Below are 22206 nucleotides of genomic sequence, written 5' to 3'. Positions count from 1 at the left end.
CAACGTTTCGAAGATTTTCAGTGAAACTAAACAGAATTAAATCATCAATGAGAGACTTATTCTAGTCGTTCTTCTTCTAAATGCGTTTTTGTGGCCATCAACGTTTAAATTACGTTTCATTGAAATAAATCATTGTCAATAAAAATACTGCTCAGACAAACAGTCAAGGGATCTGACCCGCCCAGAAGGTGGGGCATAGGAAAATTGCACGAAAAATTGGCACTGATTTTAAGCCCATTTCATGAATTAAAGTTGAATAGTATTCAATGAATATGAATAGATAGATAGATTCATTTATTCATAATCATGCGAAGGCCGAGCCTTATACAAAGTTAATTGCGCACAATAAGCATATTAATAAAACGACAGTAAACATAAAATTCAGTTTAAAAGAGTGAGGATTTAGTTCATCGCCAATCAAATCATGAGTAAAGGACAAAAACGAAGATAAAATAATTACAACAGCCAGCGGGGAAAAATATAAGAATACAAACAGCAATTAAACCGATCTCACTTGAAGCTCATTAAACACAGCCGAAATCAACGGGTATAATCAAAGTAACGACTGCGAAACACGTCAAACGAACTAGAACACCTTATATCAACCGGCAGCATATTCCAATCCACTAATCCTTTTCCAAATAGCGTTTTTCTCAGCATATTATTGCACCTAGGAATTTCCGCTTGTTTCGTTCTTGACGAGTAGTTTATGTTCACAAGCTCCTTCAGGTAGCTTGGTGAATTCGAGTAGATCAACTTGTACAGGAAATCCAAATTTCTAAACTTGTATAAGTCACACAGTGTAAATCCAATAAAGCGAGTAGCGTAAGCGTCGACATTCGTTCGCCTGCTAAGTCCATAAACATATCTAACTACCGCATTAAAAGCACTATTCAACAGCATTTTATCACCAAATTCCAGGCCATGGGCAAAAACTGTACTGTATAGTCAAAATGGGGCATCAATAGGGTTTTGGCTAACATTTCTCTCGTTCTGAGCGGTGTTAAGTGTGCAAGCGGCCATAGGCTCCTAAGGCCAGCAAATACTTTGCTATATATTAGCTCTGCATGATCATTCCATTAAACTTATTGTTGATTAAAACGCCCAGATTCTTAACCTTGTTGTAAAAAGGTATGGAAGCACCATTCAGACGAATGAGGGGACTAAAATCAGTTAAAATGCATATTAAAGGATTCGTATCATTTTTAGCATGATCAAATCGTCTTAAATATAAATCCTAAAAAAGACTTATGTTTAATTTGGACAAGTTGATAATAACTGTCGATATCAGCATAAAATGTATAAATAATATTGCTACAATCACAATTCATAATTTTTCCTGGAAAAATCGCTTGATTAAAAAACATCAACACATAACGAATTACGCCTATATGAAATACTGTGTTATTCAAAGTGGAGCGGAACGAGGTCATTACATGTATTTCGGAACTTATAGCTTCGTGTGACAAAGATTTTCTAATTTCGTGTGGAACAATTCGCAAAGATTTTGATTTTCTAATGATGATGACTATGGAATTCCTAGAAAAGTTTTAGTACAAGCAGCATAGCCAGCTAAATTCAGACAACCATGTGGAAATGACATTTTCTGCTACGTTCTACCTTGACAGATTTACGGAATAAGGTTCTGAAAGAACAAGAACAAGCTAAGAAGACTCGTAGATGCTGAGCAAATAACTATTTCTTAAATTTGTTGCTGAAATGTTGCTGCACCTATTCTTTCAGGAGCTTTGAAATGTCGAGTAATTTTCGCAAGTCGGTTTTGTGCATCGCAGAGTAAGGGGCTAGTTAACAACATTTTGTAACATCGATTGCCTAAGTCACCATAGTTTACCTATTTCCCTGTGGAGCTAAATCAATTTTAGTTCACCGTACACATTAAAGCTAAATTCAACATAACGACGACCTATGCAATAAAAACATTAATCATAACTAAGCAGTTAGAAATAGTTTGGTATATCTCTCTTCACTCTTTTCGCCCAGAAAATAAGGATGGCAAAAAGTTGTTGGCAAAAACGAATCACAGGCGCAATAGTCCATCTCCCAATAAAGTAATTCTGTGGTAACCTAAGTTCAAACATTATCAACTAAGAATTTTTATCAACTACTTTCTCGCTGTAAATATTTTTCTCTGAAATTAGATTTGGTATACACTTTCAGTACGTTTTTGATCTTTCGTTCGCATGTAGTTATTGTTACTTTCGGTGTGATTTGACCACAAAAAAAAATGATCAATTACCTCAATCTGTTTTATATCGAGTGCGCGCTGATAGTTGTCGGTTTAGGTTCAGTGATTTCGGACGATTCACCTGAAGACGTTTTAAATTACATAGATAATGTGCAAAAGAAACTGAATGTGACGCAAAACTCGAATATAATATTAGTGATCGGCAATACGGGATGTGGAAAATCAACGTTGGTCCACTATGTGGCTGGTGACTATAGTCGAATGTTTGCTCTCGAACCGCTGAATCCGAACTCAGTCAACTTTGAAATTCGCGATGAATTAGATCCGGATATAGGTCGCATAACTTTGGCGACGGAATCCAGGACCCTAATTCCAGTTATTTCGACAGACGAAAATCATAACGCTTGGATGGACTGTCCCGGTTTCGGTGATACGCGCAATGAAACCGTAGAAATAGCCACGGCCTTCCTCATCAAACGTGTGATTGAAAGTGCGTCGAATATGAAAATCGTATTGGTTATGAACTATAATTCGGTAACTAACAGTCGCGATGATTTCGACAATCTGTTGTCTCGTGCAACTCAACTGATGAAGAATGTTTCGCGATTTGAAAACAGTATTTCGTTAGTTGTGACCAAAGCACCATCATTCAAAATGCGCGGACGACATTATATCGACATCTATGAAGACAATATCAAGAACTTAACCGCACACTTCATGATTGATCATCGTTCGCTGCTGGAAACGAAAGGAGCTTCTCGAAGCAAAATTCAATTAATTGAATCTGTACTGGGACGAAGCACTCCAACAAGCAATAGCAATTATTATCCAAAAATGTCCGTCTTTTGGCGTCCCGACGAAGCGGGTCCATTTAATAAAATCGAAAGAATGGTCACGGGACGTCGATACATACGGGAATCTATTCTCAATCGCTCTTCATATGCACCGGTGAGGATGACCGACTTTGGATTCCCATTAACACCTCAGGCACAAATAAAAGTTCGTAATATGATACAGCATACGGTTGATAGCATTGAAACAATCTTACAACACAGTGTAGATCGACTGATCGTCGAAATAAAACGACAAATTGACCTAGCTAAATCAGATAAAAGTCGACTGGAAGTTATTAACGTCGGGCTGTCGTTCTGCCAAGTAAAGAAAAACGGAAGCGAAGAGATGACACTTGATCAACTGACTGATCATCTATCATGGCTAAGTCGAGAATATCATGTTTCAGAAGCTGATATAAAAGAATTTCATCGTCTCTCCCGACATGGCAAAAATTTATTAATTTTGAGTTCGTTGATTGCAACGGATATAAATTCAAGTCAGAATTCAATCAGTTCAGATTATTATTCGTATTTGGAACAGGTCAATCAATTCCTCATCGAAAAAGACGACGAAATGCGAAAAGGAATCGAAAGTAAAGCACGAGAAATGAAACGAATGATTACTAAAATCTTAATGGATTCTGATCAGCAAGTGCTGCAAGCACTGCATCAAAAAATTGAATCGATCAACAGCTTTCAGAACAAACTCAAAATACTGCAAACCGGGAAAAATAGCATCCAGTCGAGTGAAAAGGAAATAACTTTGCAAGGGAGAATCAACCAGTTGAAAAGGTTAACTTACGCAATCGAAATACCATCGATCAATGTGACCGCTCTGAATTACGTAAATCGATACAAAAAGCGTTTAAGCGAACTTAAATCACTTGTTGGAGCGGAATTTGAATTGCCCATTCGTGATTGGCTTGCTACCTCATCAAATGCCATCGACTATCAAGTCTCAACATATGACTGGTATTTGTTTCTAGAGGAAACCTATCGATATTTCAGTGAACACGACATTTCAAGCAGAGCATCCATTAACGAAACTAATTTTGGAACAATCACAAAGCGGATACGACGAAACGCTGATTTTGAGTCGACACCAGCTAAAATAATTGAAATCAATAAAATTATAAATATTACAATGAAATCACCGGCTAGTTACAAGTGTGATGGCGAAATATTGACGATTACAGGACGTTTTATTCGAAGCTCTGACATTCGAGATGCACTCGTGACGAAATGTTCGACACTAGAAGATCTAAAAATGGTAAAAGTGTTTGTTTTGGATACATTCTATGTTGATTCTGACCTCTATCTGAACAAAACGAAAGAGATTGAGCTACAAGTCATGGCACCGAGATGGAACATTCAGAAATATGCGAAATTTCACTTGAATGGGAATAATGGCGAAAGCTACGATCAACCAGCAAAGGAGGCATCGGGAGGAATGCACGGAGAGCCTGGATTGAATGGTGGCAACTTTTTCGGCTGGGCAAATGTTATCATCAATAGTGAACGGCTATTTGTGGATGTAAGTGGTGGTCGTGGAGCAAATGGCCAAGATGGCACTGGCAGTCCTGATTCTACTGTTGAGTTCGATGAAACAGGTTTTTCCGATTCTGGTACAGCCGGTGGAAGGGGAACGCCAAGTGAATATTATCATAGATATTTTAGACGTCATGGCTATCATCCTAGACTATTAAACTCAACAGGAGATGTAACATCTTTTCATTTTTTCACTATTGGTTTGAATGTTACGCACAGATTTGCATTACATCCGCCCAGATGTTGTGGCCCAACTGGTGCTGGCGGCAAAGGTAAAAGAAATTTATCCCAAAAACGTATTAAGTCTGTTTTTTACAATTTTTATCCTACATGTTAGTCGCTAGATGCACTGTATTATCATTGTATAACTTTGCCACTAGGCACTACTAGCCTGAAATCAAGCAAAAAAAATCTAACTCATACCGGAACAAGATATTCTTCGTGAAATTTCTAGCTCACTTTCCTTCGAGATGTCCTTAGTTTCTAACTAATTTTTGTCACAACGAAGGACTCTGGATATTTGTCATATCACGGATTCTTGCTTTGTTTCGTCCTTGGCTACCCTCGTTCTGGCCCTTTCGTAGAACAAATTTTTTTCGTATCGGGCAATGTAAAAATATTTGGTATAGATTTCAAACCGAGACCTTGTAAGGGACTTAAAGTGCCGAGGGACAGTGACCCTGTTATGCAATTAAAATAGAAATAAAGATTAAAAGTTTTCGTTTTTATTTGCAGGAGGCTTTGGTGGAGCTGGTGGAAGTGCTCATTTCATTCACTCCAGTAGTGATAACGAAAAACATCTTCCGATCATTATCTCGAACAATGGTGAAAATGGCGATACTGGTGTGGACGGAAGGCAGTGTGCCACTTTAAAACTTGTGTTGAGCGTCATCACCGAAATAGATGACAACATTTTCAGATTCAACTTGAAAAACAAATTTTTTGACAAACAACTCCATCATCACGACGAATGTCCCATACAGAGCGGTATGGTATTCTACCCCGGAAATCCCAGACCAACTCGCGAACGGTTACATGGATCGATAAATTTTGTTCCATCACTAATTGAATACAATTTATATTTGCTGAAGAACATGAACGATCCGGAAGACAATGTGGCTCAATCAACCTATGAAGCAATCAATTCAGATCCAGCAATAAGTTCCGCATATACCATAAAGGATCTGGTGATGGAAGCAAACAGTTTGGAACAAAACTATGCTGAGCTAAGTAAAACCATCGAAGTGTTGTCACTGTACGATAATTTGCTGAATAGAATTGAACGATTCGCTGTTCTGAAGGATGGAAAACTTTCACGAGGCGATCAAAAGGTGTTATCAATGATTTATACGACTATTTTCAGTAAAACAAATGGAATGCGCAGTAGTCACTCAACCGATTTGATAATTAACGTCGGCCGATTTTTAGATTTGACCGGACAGAATGTCAAGAAGTTGAATGAACTGAAACGTATCGAAGTAATCAATGAACAGCTTGGCGATTACAACAATGTAATATCGGCCAAAATTCGAGAAGCCAAAAATTTCATTGAAAACGACATCAATCCAGAAATAAGACGAACAATCCCAATATTAAATGACGAATTAAAGAAAGCAGTCGATGAAACAATTGCATTGAGGACAAAAACTCGCAATGAAATAGACTCTAAAGAAGAACAACTTCGAGTCATGCGAAGCAATGTGAAAGCGCGCCATATTCTAAGCATTTTTGAGTTGATTGGTGAGCTGACCGGAGTGATTTGTGACTCACTCTCCAATAAGATCACCGGCGTTATTCTAAAATTTTCGGCACAAATGCTGAAAACTTATTTAGATGATCCAAAAATAACTGAGATACACGATATGCCGGAAAGTGTTGAACATTTACGAAATAGGATGCACAAAAATGAACGAGAAAAGATCATGGTGACCGAGAACGAATTGAACAAATTGAAGAAATCGTTGGATAATGTAACGAATCATTTTACTGATAACTTGAACCAATTCATTACTGAGGCAAATGCTATCAATCTGAGTGGTTCCGCAGTTCTGACGGAAGTGAATAATTTCATAAAAAATTGCATCGAATTTTTAAGAGGATGGCACGACGTTGCCACAAAAGAACGCAATGTAACAATTCAACGTCCTGTACAAAGGGCTCAATATGCACTGACCGTGATTGCAACATCGTTTCCAACATACGAACAAATATGGAGCGACGATGATGAAATTGGTGAAGTGGTCCAGGCCCTCAATGAAGACAGTGAAACGTTAGAAGTTCTGAAAAAGCTCGAAGAGGGAATTTATTCAGAGTTGATGCCGTTGGTCGACGAAATGTATGAGTATGCAGTGAACGTCGAAAAAAATCTCGTAAACAAGTCGTCAGTGTCTCTAGACATAACTCACTGGAATGTTAAGCAAACGATTCGCAATGTTCAAAAGAAATTGATCGATGAACTGTCCCAATTCGACATCGAAAGCAACATAAACGGGTGCATGACTCGACTTAACGAGGCAATGGAATTATTGATTGACATTTACCATCGCATACAGAATTACGAAGAAGAATCCAAGTTTGTTACATATCTAAGTGAACTTCACATCACATCAGCATCCGATTCGGATATTCACGATGTCGAGGTGAGGAAGATGTTCAATCAAATGAAAATGAATTTGCAGGTAAATTTGTTTCTTGGTCAATATTTTCGGGTCCTTGGTGCATTCAAACAAGCCCTCTTCCCATATGCTGCTGATTATTTGGCTGATTATGAGCTACCATCGTCATTATTGGTTGGCAATTTAAATGATTCAATTACTCTAGCGTCTCAACACATTGAATCATTGAGTGAAAAGCTGAAAGAGTATAATGATACAGTCATCAACGAACACGATGAACACATCCATTCAGCCTTCTTTGACCGGAATTATGGATCGAGGGGGCCATTTTATGTGTGGCCAAACTCTGAGATACACGACAGAGTCCAGCAATTATTTACGGGCCAGAAAATCTATCTCTTTGCCGATGTTCAAAACAGCGACACACGAAACGCTGTTAAATTCCATACAATCGCATTAGGATTCCATAGCAATAATCTGACGATGAACAACAGATTGCAGGAAATACTGCAATCATTTCATGTATCGTTGACGCACATGGGCAACTCAAATTACCGTTGCAAAGATACATTCTACACAATACCGAGTCGACCATGGACCATCAAATACAGCATTGGCGAACGGAACCAGCGGCCGGCTGACCGAAACTTAGTGCACGGTAAACTAGCATCGGGACCGTCGTTATTGAGTCCGTATACGCTGTGGTCGGTGCAACTATTATATGGCCCCTTCAGTCAATTGCAGCAGTTCGTCGACTTCATAGATATCGAATTGTACGGCAATGGATTGTACGTTATGGAAGAGGCGCCAATTTGTGAAACTAATTTGGAGAAATATTACTCGGTTATGGATAAAATATTGTAATCAAATAGAATTAATTTTCCATGGAAGTTCTACCATAGTTTATGAAAGCATAAAAAAGGAACCAAATATTAACATTCAAATGAATACGGAACATTTAAATAAAATGTCGCAGTTCATATTTAGCTCTAACTGATGTACGATTTCATTTTGACTGTTAAAAACGAACGAAGGATGATGATGATGGACCTGATGGTGAGTGTGGTGAGTTTAAATGCCTTTCATATGGATCAATGGGACGAATTAGGAAGCAAGGCCCTTGTCCGTGAATTCACAAAAATTGCCAAAAACAATATACCGGCTAAGTCTGATGAGGTCTTTTTACTTTTTGTTCTTTCTGATTAGAATTACCTCGAGAATTACTAATAGTTTCGTTAGTCGATAGGCAGCTACGGAACAGTAAACATCTAAACACAACACTCTATCAGCTTGGTAGTAGCTACCGACTACTAAATTTTCGAATTGTGATGCCAACTATGAGCCATCAGTTATCAGATAACAAATAATAATTATTAAACAGAAATGAGATTTATGTGAACAAATCACTTAGGGCCGAATATACTTCATTTTTAGGGTCATAATTCACAGACTCGATTTTAACAAACTTTATACCTCTCTGTGTGGTAAGACTAACATTATGCATCAGCTCGGTGAGGCAGATGGGTTTATTTTTTATCTTATCGACACATACAAAATTAAATACACGGTATGTCCAAATGATTATTTTGACAAGTTTATGCGCCTTCCGCTTAGGATCACAAAGAATCATAAAACTTAGTGACATATTTCTGGCCAAGACATTCTTCAAATCGATTTTTTACCATGATGGTCAAATGGAGAAAAATGTAGAACAGAACCAGATCTGTTTTACGATTATTAGCAACTCATCAAAATAAACATTTGGCCTCAGATGCATAATATCTATGTGCAGTAGTATGTCAATCACGAATTAGCAACTTGAAAATTTTTTTCAGCGAACTCTTACCGCACTTCATTTATGCCTTATGCGTACTTTGAACGAAAACAATAAAATTTTGGTCAAGTTCCATATTCTTGAGAGCTGCCTTGTGAAGCACCGATCAATGAAAACAGTTTCTTTATGTTTTCATTGCGTTTCAGATGCAGAGAAATTTTTAAAAGTTACCCAAATATAGTTTGTAAATCAAAGGCTTGTGCAGAATCAGCAGCAGCTGAACATCTCCAGCTGGTCCACAAATCGTTGTTCAGAATGTGTTTTGACTGTTATTATACAAGAAGAGTGTGTTTTTGATCAGCTGGTGAAGGTTAACTGTTGCTGATTCTGCATAAGCCTTTGATTTACAAAACTGTAATTAAATTTTTTAACCATTTTTTCAAAAACAGTGTAAATGAATTATAAAGCCAATAAGACAATATTTGAACCAAAAGTACATGTACAAGTACCTTTCTAGAGACACATCATACGACCTTTTACCTTTCATGTAACTGGCGAAAGTTCCATAAGAAAAGCGCATATTTTCGGTTTTCGATCTTCCTCCAACAGCCACCTACTCAAAGGTCGAGGATTTTTTTAAAACAAATGTGTTGGCTTCTAGTGACCAATACCTTTTTCGATACATAAAAAAACGTCCACAAAAGTCCATTATTCCTCGAAAATTTTTTGGCGGCCAATTCCGGCAGACTGTTTTTCAAAAGAACCCCTCATTGTAAATGTAATAACAATTAATTTTCATTTATCAATCCATTTATTTTGATTTCAATTCTTTTCCGACTAGACTATATGGCATGATATTTCCATTCCATGGAATTTCCGTCTTGGCAGGAGTTACGAGTAATATGAATTAGAAAATAGTTTCAAAAAATACGTGTTCTCTTGCTTTTTTGACAAGGGTAAATGCTTAAAAAATACGTTGCATCGTTCTTAATTATATAAAACCGATTCGCGATTTTCTTTTACATTTTTTTGTCTGTTTTCTCTCTTTATTTTTTAGGAACAAATTTAAATCTAAAATCTCATAACAAGCGAAATTCAGTGAACTAGATATTATACTAAATAAGACGATTCGTTGGTTTTAAGTTAAAATTTTAAATTTACGTTGTTCACTTCATTACCCACTGGACATTAAATATTGAAACAATAAGAGAAAAAAAATATTCAAAAAATATTCACTTAAGAGTCAATTTGCCAAAACTTCGAACAACTTAAAAACAAGCCATCGGCGATTTTTGGAGGGTATATAGTAATTGAATCAGGGGACCTTCCTGAGTCATTTGCAACTAAAAAAAATCTTCGAAGTAATTATGTTTTCACGCCAGAAATCATGAAAAAATGCACTGCGCGAGGGTGACCAAAATAGTTTTTGTTGCATATCACCGACAATACGTAACGCATTTATCTGAAATTATGGTCATTGGTAGAGGCGTTGACGCCGCATATGCTGGCCTTTAAAACATTTCGAAATTTTTCGTGTATGTGGTGCAGTAGCTATTTTAGGGGGAAAAAATTGCAACTTTGGGAGAGTGTTTAAAAAAAATTACAATGATAGACTTGGAAGATATGGGTGTCGTTGGATAGGTAGTGACTTCTACTATCTATGACACCATGATCCTACCGCGGCACGGTTTTCGTTGAGCTTCAAATTTGATTGAAGTGCACTAACACAAAAATTCTCTAGAATTTTTTTCGCGTCTATTATTTTCGCGTTAATTTTTCTGACGTATGAGACAATTTTAAGTCAGGGCTGGAGTTACTGCCACCTTACGCTTCGGGAAATTTCGTTCAGGACCTATAAAATTTGAAAAAAAATCCAACTTATTCAATTGTTTCATACGTTCCTCGGGTGTCTCCAGACTTCCCCGTATGGCCAGTGCGGCACTGTATCAAGTGTTTACTAGCATATTATAATAATTTTTTGTACGTCGGTCACTTTACGGAAGGATTTGGAAATATGTCAAATTTTTCGTATTCGTGAATTTGTGAAAATTTTTCAAATGCTATCGGTAAGTGGCCAACGTACAAAATATGATTATAATACCCTAGGAAACACTTGATACAGTGCCGCACTGGCCATACCGCGAAGTCGGGAGATACCTGAGGAACTTATGAATTTTTATATGACAAAATTGAATTAGTTGGTTCTTTTCAGCGGCAGCAACTGCCAGCCCTGACTTAAAATTGACTAATACGTCAAAAAATTAAAACAGACGCGAAGAAATAGTATGTTACATACCAAGGATCGAAAAGGTGTGTTTTAGACCCAGGTGGTGAAAACGTCCAGGGATGGAGCGACGCGAAGCGGAGCGGAGACCAAGGACGTTTTCACCACCGTGGTCTAAAACACACCTTTTCGATCCGTGGTATGTATACTATTTTTCTTCCTGGAGTACCAAAGTCACATTCCGAACAAAACATAACAACAGATTTGCACGCCATATTCAGCTGCGATCTCTATACCACATGCGAGATCGTATGCGATATCACAAAATCTCATGCGATATCACAATATCACATGCGAGATGGCATTCGATATAACAAAATATAATGCGAGATCGCATGCGATATCACAAAATCTGATGCGAGATCGCATTTAATATCACATGTGTAGCATTTTCATTTGTTATAGTACATGACACATCTGGGAAAGAATAAAGATAGGATCGAAAATGACATAAGCGGGAATGAAAATTGAGAGAAAAAAGTGTCGGAGAATGTTGCTCTTTCGGTACTAAATTTGGTGAGTGAATGTGACGGTTTTGGTACTTCAGGAAGAAAAGTGGAGTTTTATAGAATTTTTGTGTTAGTACACTTCAATCAAAATTGAATCTCAACGAAAGTCGTGCCGCGGTATGTTCATGGTGTCATGGATAGTAGAGGTCACTACCTACCCATCGACACCTATATCTTTAAAGTCTATCATTGTAATTTTTTTTAAACACAATTTTTTCCCCTAAAATAGCTACTGCACCACATACACGAAAAATTTCGAAATGTTTTAAAGGCCAGCATATGCGGCGTCAACACCTCTACCAATGACCATAATTTCAGATAAATCGAGGGGTAATCACTGATTTACTAGCTCAGTAAATCACGGTAAATCACGGTAAATCACAGTAAATCACAGTAAATCAAGTAAATCAAAAATGAAGTTTCTACTAAATTTGAATCTATTTACTTCAATTTGTATTAGTTCATGAAATTTATCCTATATGTTTACGGCCACGATACTTCGAAATGTAATCCAGTGACAATTAAAAAATTTTCAAAAATTTTTCAAAATTTTTTGTGATTTACCGTGATTTACTTGATTTACTGATTTACTAGTGATTACCCCCTTGAGATAAATGCGTTTCACATTGTTGGTGATATGCAACAAAAACTATTTTGGTCACCCTCGCTCAGTACAATTTTTCATGATTTCTGGCGTGAAAACATAATTACTTCGAGGATTTTTTTTAGTTGCAAATGACTCAGGAGGGTCCCCTGATGCAATTACTGTGTACCCTCCAAAAATCGCCGATGGCTTGTTTTCCTGGTTCGTACAACTTGGTCGAAATTTTGGCAAATTGACTCTTAAATTCTAAAGAATTTACAAAATTAACCATAATTTAGTCTTCCTCGCTCAGTTGTTGATGAAATTTCTTTCGGCATTGTCCTTTCTTCGGCCCTTCGAGAGTTCCCTTTGGTCTCTGATTTCGGTACCATAATTAAGATAAACACAAAGCCCAGTACGGAAAATATGCACGAAATGAGAAACGATATTCCAATGCCAATGGGGACAAACATTTTGACTACGGCAAATGCAATGAGCCAATTAAATGCAACCGCTGCCGAAACACCGATTACTTTCATATCGGCAGGGAACAATTTAACCACCATTAACCTGTCAATGCACGAACAATTGAGATTCAATTAGCAACAAATCGATTAAAGATAAAAAATAAAATTTACCATGGAATGGGGCCGAGTCCCAACGAATATGCTGCGATGTACAAACAGAAAATAGCCAATGGACTCCATGCCCAATTGGTGAGGGAATGCATTGAATTCGGAATGTACAGCGAAAAGTAAACGCACAGTAGTAATTGGCACAGCGCCATAATTGCGATCGATGTGGCGAGCAGAAAGCGGTGTCCACATTTGTCAACAACCAATGAAGCAGCAAATGTTACAATAACGTGAACGATGCTAATGATCACTGCATCGATATTGATGTTGCCATGAGCGGAATTTACAATGAATTCAGTGTAGAAAATGACGGCATTGATGCCACTCATTTGCTGGAAGAACATCAGTCCACCAATTACAGTGAATACTTTCAACTCAAAAAGTTGTTTAATGCGTGACCAAATCGGCGTCCTGTTATTAATCTCTGTATCATATCGGTTTACTAAATATGTGGACGATTCGGGCATATATATGAGCGCCACAACAGATCCAATTGGCATAAATACGCAAATAATATTATATGCAAGATAGTGTCCAAAGGCATTTGCGAATACTATTCCAGTTGTGCACATCAAATAAAAGAAAATTCCAGACTTCCCTATTGTTTCCTTAACTGATATTTCCGAAATGTAGATCGCAACTACCACATAAACAAAACCGATCGATATTCCCAACAATATTCGGCCAACTATTACCATACCAACGTCATTATAGAAACAGACGAGTATCCATCCTACGATTGATGGTACTGATGTTGCAAACATCGCCATTTTTCTACCGAATCTTGCAATTATAATTCCAATCGTTAGACTACCCACAATAGCTGAAAACGAATCGAAAAATGTTAGGAAGTTCGGTAAAGAATTTTAATCAAATTCTGTTCTTACCTCCTATTGGAACTGTGGATACAACCCAGGACCGTTGTTCCTTATCTTGAGCTGATGAGCTCGAACCTAGAACACTGCCTGTACCAAGTCCCGTACACATTGCGGCAAAAATTGCTGCAGATGAATATACAAAATTCATTAGTCTAACTCGTTTGTTATACAATCTTTGGATAAATTTTACCAATTAGTGGTGTTAATGAAGTACGTATAGTTTCAGTCCGTTGATTTGAATCGTTCAGTCTTGATAAGGGTTGTTCAATAAGACCGTTCGCCTTATCACCTTCCATTTTAGAAGTTTTTTGAAATTGACTCACTCAGTCTTCGACTCAGTCTTGATGGGGATTTTTCAATAAGACCGTTCGCGTTGTCACCTCGAAGTTACCTGGAAGTTATCTGAAATTGTAAAGAAATTCATTATTGCCATCTGATCAATACAATAAAATTCTTACAAGATAATCTACACAGACAAAAATCCTGGATTAGATTTAAATCTTTTTCGGATTACATATAGGACCAAATTTATTTTTGGATTGAAATCTAATTTTTCCAAAGATTACTTGCATTTAATCTTTCGAAAATAATCTGTCGATGGATTAGATCGAAATCTTCCAAGAGATTTCAATTTTTTTTATTTTGAAATTAAATTTTTTTTTCCAAAATTTATTTGAATATTTAGTCAGATTTATTTGTTTTATTTATTCTGAAATTGGAAATTTTATTTGTTTAATTGAAATTAAATGTTTTTTTTTACTTACTATGATCAGGATTTGAACTCGTTCACCTCGGTATCTCCAGTCCTGTACTTTACCACTGAGCTATTGGGTTCTTAATCTTAGCAAGATTATTTTCGAACCGTTGTTGCGGAGATTTTACTCTTTCAAAGATTAAAAAATAATCTTCTGAACGAAACCTTTGTACCAACTGAGGTAACCATCATAGTAAACGAGTTCAAATACTAATCGAAGGCAACATTTTTTTTTCATTTTTCCAATTATTTAATTAACTATTATCATAAATCTGTATGAGCAACGATAAGGAAGTTGAGCCTGGCAAAACTATTGAAAAGTATCATAAGCGTATGGAAAATATTATTGCTACTATCAATTTTAGCCATTTTAACCCGAAACGCAATCTATCGAAAGATTTAATTTTTGTAATCTTTGAAAAAAGATTGAATCGAAATCTTTCAAAATATTTAAAATATTCGTAATCTTTCTGTAGATTAAACATTTAATCCGACTTTTTTCTCTGTGTACATAAATCAAATATCAATGCCCTCAATGTGTTTCATTAAGTACATTGAAATCTACACTTTATAAGTGAAAATTGCTGGATAAGCATCCGGCGGGCACAATTCCGGTCGATTTGGAAGGAGAATCACCCATAGACATTCAACCTGTCACCGCAACAGAAGTCAAAAAGGCTGTGATGGGGTTCGCAGCAGGTAGTTCGGGCGGCATGGACGGGATAAGGCCTCAACATTTGAAGGACATCATCGGCAAGGAAACAGGCGAACACGGCGAAAGGGTTCTGGAAGCTTTGGGTAATTTCTCAGACTTTTGCTTGAACGGATTAGTCCCCAATCACGTAACATATTTCTTGTATGGGGCAACGTTATGTGGATTGAACAAAAAAGACGACAACATACGACCAATCGCCATCGGAAACTCTGTCAGGAGGCTCGTTTCAAGAATAGCAAGCTCAAGAATCGCAGAAAAAACTGGAAGCGACCTTCGACCAAAGCAAATAGGTTTTGGGACTCGCGGCGGTGCAGAAGCAGGTGTTCACGCTGCTCGACATTATGTGAATTCCCGACATTCATCGACCAAAGTGCTAGTCAAACTGGACTTCAAGAACGCGTATAACGAAATGGAGAGGCATCCCATGCTACAATCAGTCAAGGATAAATGTCCCGAAATATTCCCATTCATGAGACAGTGCTACGAGCAACCCACATGGCTGTCGTTTGGCGATTTCACAATGTTATCTCAAAGGGGCTGTCAACAGGGTGACCCGTGCGGCCCAGCGGTGTTTTGCCTCGGAATTCAAGACATGATCGAAAGCCTAGAAGCCGAATTCAACATTTGGTATATGGATGACGGCACGATCGGCGGCACCCCGGAAGTGGTAATTAAAGACCTACAAACAGTCATAACGAAGTCGGCCGAAGTCGGTCTTCAGCTAAACTTTGCAAAATGTGAGGTCAAGATTTTGGGAGTCACTGACTTGGCTGAGCGCGCCCACATCCTGCAAACTCTCAACCAAATTGCACCAGGAATCGTCGAGCGTCCGGACGACATCGAATTGTTGGGCTCCCCACTGACAATTTCAGGAATTCAATCGGCAATTCAGCGAAAGCTGAACAAACTTAGAACAATGGTCGGTCGTATGGAAAAATTGAATTCGCACCACTCGTACTGCTTGCTCCGTAGTTCGCTGTCCATCCCACAGCTCAACTATCTGCTCCGAACGACGCCGTGTTGGAACGCTCTGACCGAACTAGAGGAATACGACCGAACACTGAAAGCAGCAATGGAAAGAATAGTGAATTGCCGTTTTGCCGGTAACTCATGGGACGAAGCAACTTTGCCAGTCAAATTGGGCGGACTGGGCCTGAGAAACGCCACTAACCTATGCTACTCTAGTTTCTTGGGATCAGTTCATTCAGTCACGGACTTGGTAGGCAGCATCGTGGCTTTATCGGGTTTACCGTGCGCAAACTGCTCTAATGCACATTCGTAAGCTTTTATACTGCAATGTCGTTTAAATGCTTTCTCCAAAAACTAGATTTCGTTTTATTCATTGATAATAGATCAATTTATCTTGCTTCCACTTTACAAGATAATAAAAACTCAGTTAAAAATAAATAAAGAAGCAGGTAGCACTTTTTCAAAAAAGCAGTTAAAAATAAAGAAAAAGAAAGAATATGTGGTAGAGTCAAAAAATACAAAATTGCAGATAGCACTTTTTCAAAAAGGCAGATAAAAATCAATAAAAAAGCAGAAGAGGTGGTTGAGTGAGATAACTAATTACAACCGTTTTTAATAATTACAACCGTTCCTTAAATATACTTGGAGTAATTTGAACATTTTCCAGTAATAAAATTTTTCCTCATAGTTACATATATAAATTCTTATAATTCTTATCTGTTTCAAATAAAATTTCTTTCAAGTTCATTTCGACTTTATAATGATAAACTGATTGAAAGTATTGGCAAATTTTGGATAATTATATTGAAACACCGGCGAAAAACCATCACCGAGTAAAATTTTTCAATTGGTTTTTTTCACATTTAACTTATTTAATTACCTGTGATTTTATTTCTAGTCTCGACACAAACAATAGATTTTTTTTTCACAACACAATAGAATTTTCAAACGCACTGTTGCATTGCCTTTCGATGTCTGACAAGAATTCATTAAAAAGAAAAAAAAAACACTTGAAGTGTTACGGAGAGATTCTCGCTCAGAGAGAGTTGAGTCCAGTTGATAGGGCGAATTCTTTTGTGCTTCGTATAATATTGACCATTGTCCTGTGCGAAAATCACTTTTCGTTAACATTTTATAGAATCAGGGAACACGCGGATCCCCTGATAGACACTTTTCAAATTAAAAATTATCTTTGTTGCTAACTCATTGCAATTTTCGAGAGACGAGAACCAAAATCTTCAATCTGTCAGATCAACTTTCAAAAATGTTTTATTGTGAATATTGAGTAAGACGTTACTGACATTGAAATCAGCTGTATGGAGAGTTATGATCGTTATGATGTAATACACTGCAAGAGGGATAATTCGAATTGCAGCTTAAATCGACGTTGGCAGTGTTTTTATTGCGGTCGTCCACATTTTCAGCGATTAATATTTCTGACAACAATAAATAATGCCCTGCAAAAACATACACCGATAGGAATTGAAGAAATATAATTTCTCCCCGTATTAACAGCGACTAAACAATGATATTGGGGTTTAAACAATGGTATGTACTATTACCAAATTTAGATTTTCCGGGTATTAAGAATATAGAAAGTTTTGAGAATAAAAAGTCAGTTCTAAATGGCCACCTTTTCATAATACCCAAGATGCGTAAAACATTTTGAGAATTTTATGTTTAGTTGGTTCATGTTTTACAGGGCTGTTAACTTTGACTTTTGCCATGTAAATTATCATTTTTTCATTAGTTTATAAGCCTCTTTTAGTGTGGAATTTTCAAAAATTTGATTCCAAAAATAGGCTACCGTGCGTCGCTTTATCATATTATAAAGCTGAGACCAGTCGCGATCAGGAAAAACAGATTTGATGTTTTCGTTGCGTTGCGGATGCAACTGTTAAAATATTCACATTTTTACCACTTTATTCAACTGCGCAAATCACTGTGTGAATGAATTTTGCCACCAAAATAACATGCGATTACCTTTCTAATGACACCCCGAAAATGTTCCATAGGGAATGATCATGTTTACGATCACCACACAAGAGTCGAGGATTATTATTTTTTTTGACAATCGACATGGTTTCGGCTTCTAGTGACCAATATATTTTTGGGGACAGAGAAAATGCGATCAATTTTGGCAGGCGAATTTTCAAACGAATCCCCCATTGTTTCAAGAACAACAATAACAATCAATTTTCGTTTAACAATCCATTTATTTTGATTTCATTACCTTTCAGTTTATCTAAATAAAATATGACTGAACTGAACTATGTATATGATATTTCAATGAGTATAATATAAAATAGAAAAAATAATTATTAAAAATACGTTATCTGGCTATTTCGCCAAGAGTAAACGCTTTACAAAACGCAGTACATAATTCTTAATTATCAAAAATCGATCAGAGATTTTGGCTCCATTTTTAGACCCGTACGAAGTACTGGGGTCTTATAGGTTTACGCATACGTTTGTAACACGTCGAATTGGACTCCCTGAGTTAGGGGAAACCTATTGTGGTTGTCTAGAGATGCCAAATCAGTGAAAAAAAAAATGTCCGTCTGTCCGTCTGTCTGTGGGTTCTCTAACTTGAGTAAAACACATCCGAATTTGAAAATTCTTTTTTTTTTCCCGTTTGGTAATGTCAAAAGACAGGCTAAGTTCGAAGATGAGTGATTTTGGATCGACCCCTCCCGAGCTGTGGCCCAATAAGTGCTTTACGGTTTTTCGAAGATATCTCCGGACATTCAAACGTTACACTTGTGATACGTCAAATAAAAGGTATTTACAATAGCGATCGACAAAAAAAAAGTTTATGGAAATCGGATGACCGACTCGTGAGTTAGACCCCTTGGTGTGAAACAGGCACAGGGCGGCAAGCAGTTTTTGCTTGTAGGTCGGCCACATTTGAACATATTTCATCTGTTTTAGCTTTATTAGATAGGTATTGACCGTACCAATCAGGGAAAAAAAATTGAAATTATGTTCTCCGGAGCGTGAGCTAGGTCTCTTGGAGTGAGCTCTTATCTGGCTATTCGGCCGTGCAGTGAACGTGGAGTATTTTGTCAATATCTCGAGTAAATTTTGACCGAATTCCATGATTTTTTTTTGTTTGAAAGGTATTAACGAATGTAAAGCGTCGGTAAAATTTCCGGTCTCCTAACAAAATGGCTTGGGAAAAATGGTACCTAGAGAGTTTCTGTTAACATGGAAATAATTTGTTATGTGTTTGGGGTGTTTCAGGTATTCCATATATGGACATCTATATATATCTATATTCACCTATATTGAGCTATATACAGGCATATAGAGCCATATAATAGCATATTCATCTGTGAAATGTTTATTTATAGGAAAATATAGGTAAATATAGTGGTATATAGCTGCTTAAATAGGAATTTGTGAAAGTTGACTTCGTACGGGGCTGTCTATATTGCCTCCGGCAATTTATTTGTATATGCTAACAAGGCAAAGAAAGATAATGTAAGTGATTTTAAAGGGCGAATAGCTTTTCAGTAGAGAATGAAGTAAAAGAAATGAAGAGTTTCACAGTAAAGGCTTTTGATACGAATAGGTGTTTCGTACGGGTCGGCGTTAGCTATGTTTTGTTCTTAAATTAAAAAATTAAATCTAAAATTAAATTCAGTAAACATTACACTAAATAAGGCGGTTCGTTGGTTAAATGGTAAAATTTCAAAATTACTTCGCTCACTTCATTATTCGCTGAACATTTTATATAAACACACTAACCCTAAATATTCGACGAGCTTATATAAACTAAAGTACAAAAATAACTGACAACTAGTTTTCTTCCCTCAATACCGTTATTGAAGAAATTCCGTTCGACATCGATTTTTTTTCCGGCTCCCTGACCATAAAAAAGACAAACACCAAACCCAGTAAGGAAAATATGAATGCAATGAGAAACGATATTCCAATGCCAATGGGGACAAACATTTTGACTACGGCAAATGAAACGAACGAATTAGTTGTAGCCGCTGCCGAAACACCGATTACTTTCATATCGGCAGGGAACACTTTGACCGCCATTAACCTGTCAATGCACGAACAATTGAGATTCAATAAGTGAGGAGCAACAAATTGATTAAAGATAAAAAATAAAAATTACCATGGAATGGGGCCGAGTCCCAACGAATATGCTGCGATGTACAAACTGAAAAAAGCCAATGGGAACCATGTCAAATTGATGGTGGAATGCATTGAATTCGGAAGGTACAGCGAAAAGTAAACGCACAGGAATAATTCACACAACGCCATAGTTGCGATCGATGCGGTCAGCATAACACGGTGTCCATATTTGTTACCAGCCCATGAAGCAAAAAATGTTACAACAACGTGAACGGAGCTAATGATCGACGAAACGATACTGATGTTACCATGAGCGGTATTTACAATGAATTCAGTGTAGGAAATGACGGCATTGATGCCACTCATTTGCTGGAAGAACATCAGTCCACTGCTTATAATGAAGGCTTTAGACGCAACTAGTTGTTTAATTCCCTTCCAAATTGGCGCTCTGTTAATCTCTATTTCACGTCGGTTCTCTAGTTTGGTAACGACACTACTGCACTCATAGACATTGCCATGAAAAAATTTAATTGCTTTCGTTGCATCATTGCTTCGACCCTGATTTACTAAATATGTTGGCGATTCGGGCATATATATGAGCGCCACAACAAATCCAATTGGCAAAAATGCACAAAAAATACTATATGCCAGATGGTGTCCGAAGGCATTTACGAATACTAATCCGATTGTACACATCAAATAAAAGAAAATTCCAAACTTTCTTTCCTTTACTGATATTTCCCGAATGTAGACCGGAACTACCACATACACAAAACCGTTCGATATTCCCAATAATATTCGGCCAAATAATAACATTCCAACGTTATTAGAGCAACAGATGAGTATCCATCCTACGATTGCAGGTACTGATGTTGCATACATCGCCATTTTTCTACCGAATCTCACAATTATAATTCCAATCGTTAGACTACCCAGAACAGCTGAAAACGAATCGAAAAAATGTTAGCGAGTTCGGTAATAGTTATTTTCCTAACGCATGCTAAAATGCTTTTTTAGCGAATGAGATTTTTTCAGCACACGACCACATTTTTGAAAACTTGGGTCTAGTGCTGAAAAAATCAACATTACAATACTTGTAACACAACATACTATTAATTCTATTCTGTTCTGACCTCCTATATCAATTACGGATGCTACCCAATACCATTGTTCCTGTTCGTGAAATATAATATTCAGTTTCTTATTTGCAGTTATAAGTATATGCAACACTCACCTCATCGTGTACAAATCCAACATCTGTGTGGTTGGCTGGTCCGGTGAAAACGTATTGATCTTGAGCCGATGAGCTCCAACCTTTGGTAGCGGCTACACCAAATGCTATAAATGATGTGGCAAAAATTGCTGCAGAAGAATATTCAAAATTCATTAGTCTAACTCGTTTGTTTAAAAAAAAAAATTGAGAAATTTTACCAATTAGTGGTCTTAATGAAGTACGTAGGGTTTCAGTCTGTTGATTTGAATCGTTCGGTCTGGTTGGAGGTTGTCCAATAAGACCGTTCGTCTTATCATCTCCCATTTTGGCAATTATCTGAAATTTTATAGTAATTGATTATTATTCGAAATCATGTCACGTGGCCCATTAATTATTTATTGCCATCTGCTCAATACAACAAAATTATTACAAAATTTCTATATAAATTACTGCACCCTCCATTCACTATTTACATATAAATCAACAATTTAAGCTTTTGTGTCTTTAGAATCGCGTCAGGAATCAAAGAGCGTAATGGTGACGTTCTAGTGACTCAGTGATCAGTGTTTGACCTATCCCAAAGTGATCTAAAAATAGAAAG

The 22206-nt window shown here is 37.1% G+C and overlaps 2 protein-coding genes across 5 annotated transcripts; one reads left to right on the top strand and one right to left on the bottom strand.

Annotated features, from left to right (window-relative positions):
* Positions 1-2213: 2213 nt before the first annotated feature.
* LOC119076658 lies at positions 2214-8180 on the top strand. Of its 2 annotated transcripts, XM_037183541.1 has the most exons (3): positions 2214-4859; positions 5323-8073; positions 8132-8180. In XM_037183541.1, exons 1-2 carry the CDS (start codon positions 2246-2248, stop codon positions 8064-8066), a joined length of 5358 nt encoding a protein of 1785 aa, XP_037039436.1. In that variant the 5' UTR covers positions 2214-2245; the 3' UTR covers positions 8067-8073; positions 8132-8180. The 2 variants fall into 2 exon arrangements, with proteins under 2 accessions (XP_037039436.1, XP_037039435.1); XM_037183540.1 differs by having other exon boundaries at positions 5323-8152.
* A 4134-nt stretch (positions 8181-12314) lies between these two features.
* On the bottom strand, positions 12315-21947 carry LOC119076683 (facilitated trehalose transporter Tret1-like). Of its 3 annotated transcripts, none has more exons than XM_037183583.1 (5): positions 21824-21947; positions 21627-21754; positions 13875-13914; positions 12991-13810; positions 12319-12922 (listed from the first exon to the last, which is right to left on the bottom strand). In XM_037183583.1, the coding sequence occupies exons 1-5, from the start codon at positions 21927-21929 to the stop codon at positions 12637-12639; spliced, it is 1380 nt and encodes a 459-aa protein (XP_037039478.1). In that variant the 5' UTR covers positions 21930-21947; the 3' UTR covers positions 12319-12636. The 3 variants fall into 3 exon arrangements, with proteins under 3 accessions (XP_037039480.1, XP_037039478.1, XP_037039479.1); XM_037183584.1 differs by lacking the exons at positions 21627-21754; positions 21824-21947 and adding exons at positions 14056-14267; positions 17184-17547 and having other exon boundaries at positions 13875-13988; XM_037183585.1 differs by lacking the exons at positions 13875-13914; positions 21627-21754; positions 21824-21947 and adding an exon at positions 20701-21295 and having other exon boundaries at positions 12315-12922; positions 12991-13258.
* Positions 21948-22206: the final 259 nt, after the last annotated feature.

The sequence above is a fragment of the Bradysia coprophila genome, unplaced genomic scaffold (genome assembly GCF_014529535.1).
Source record: "Bradysia coprophila strain Holo2 unplaced genomic scaffold, BU_Bcop_v1 contig_232, whole genome shotgun sequence".
Classification (NCBI taxonomy): domain Eukaryota; kingdom Metazoa; phylum Arthropoda; class Insecta; order Diptera; family Sciaridae; genus Bradysia; species Bradysia coprophila.
This window is presented reverse-complemented; position numbering and strand designations above follow the sequence as displayed.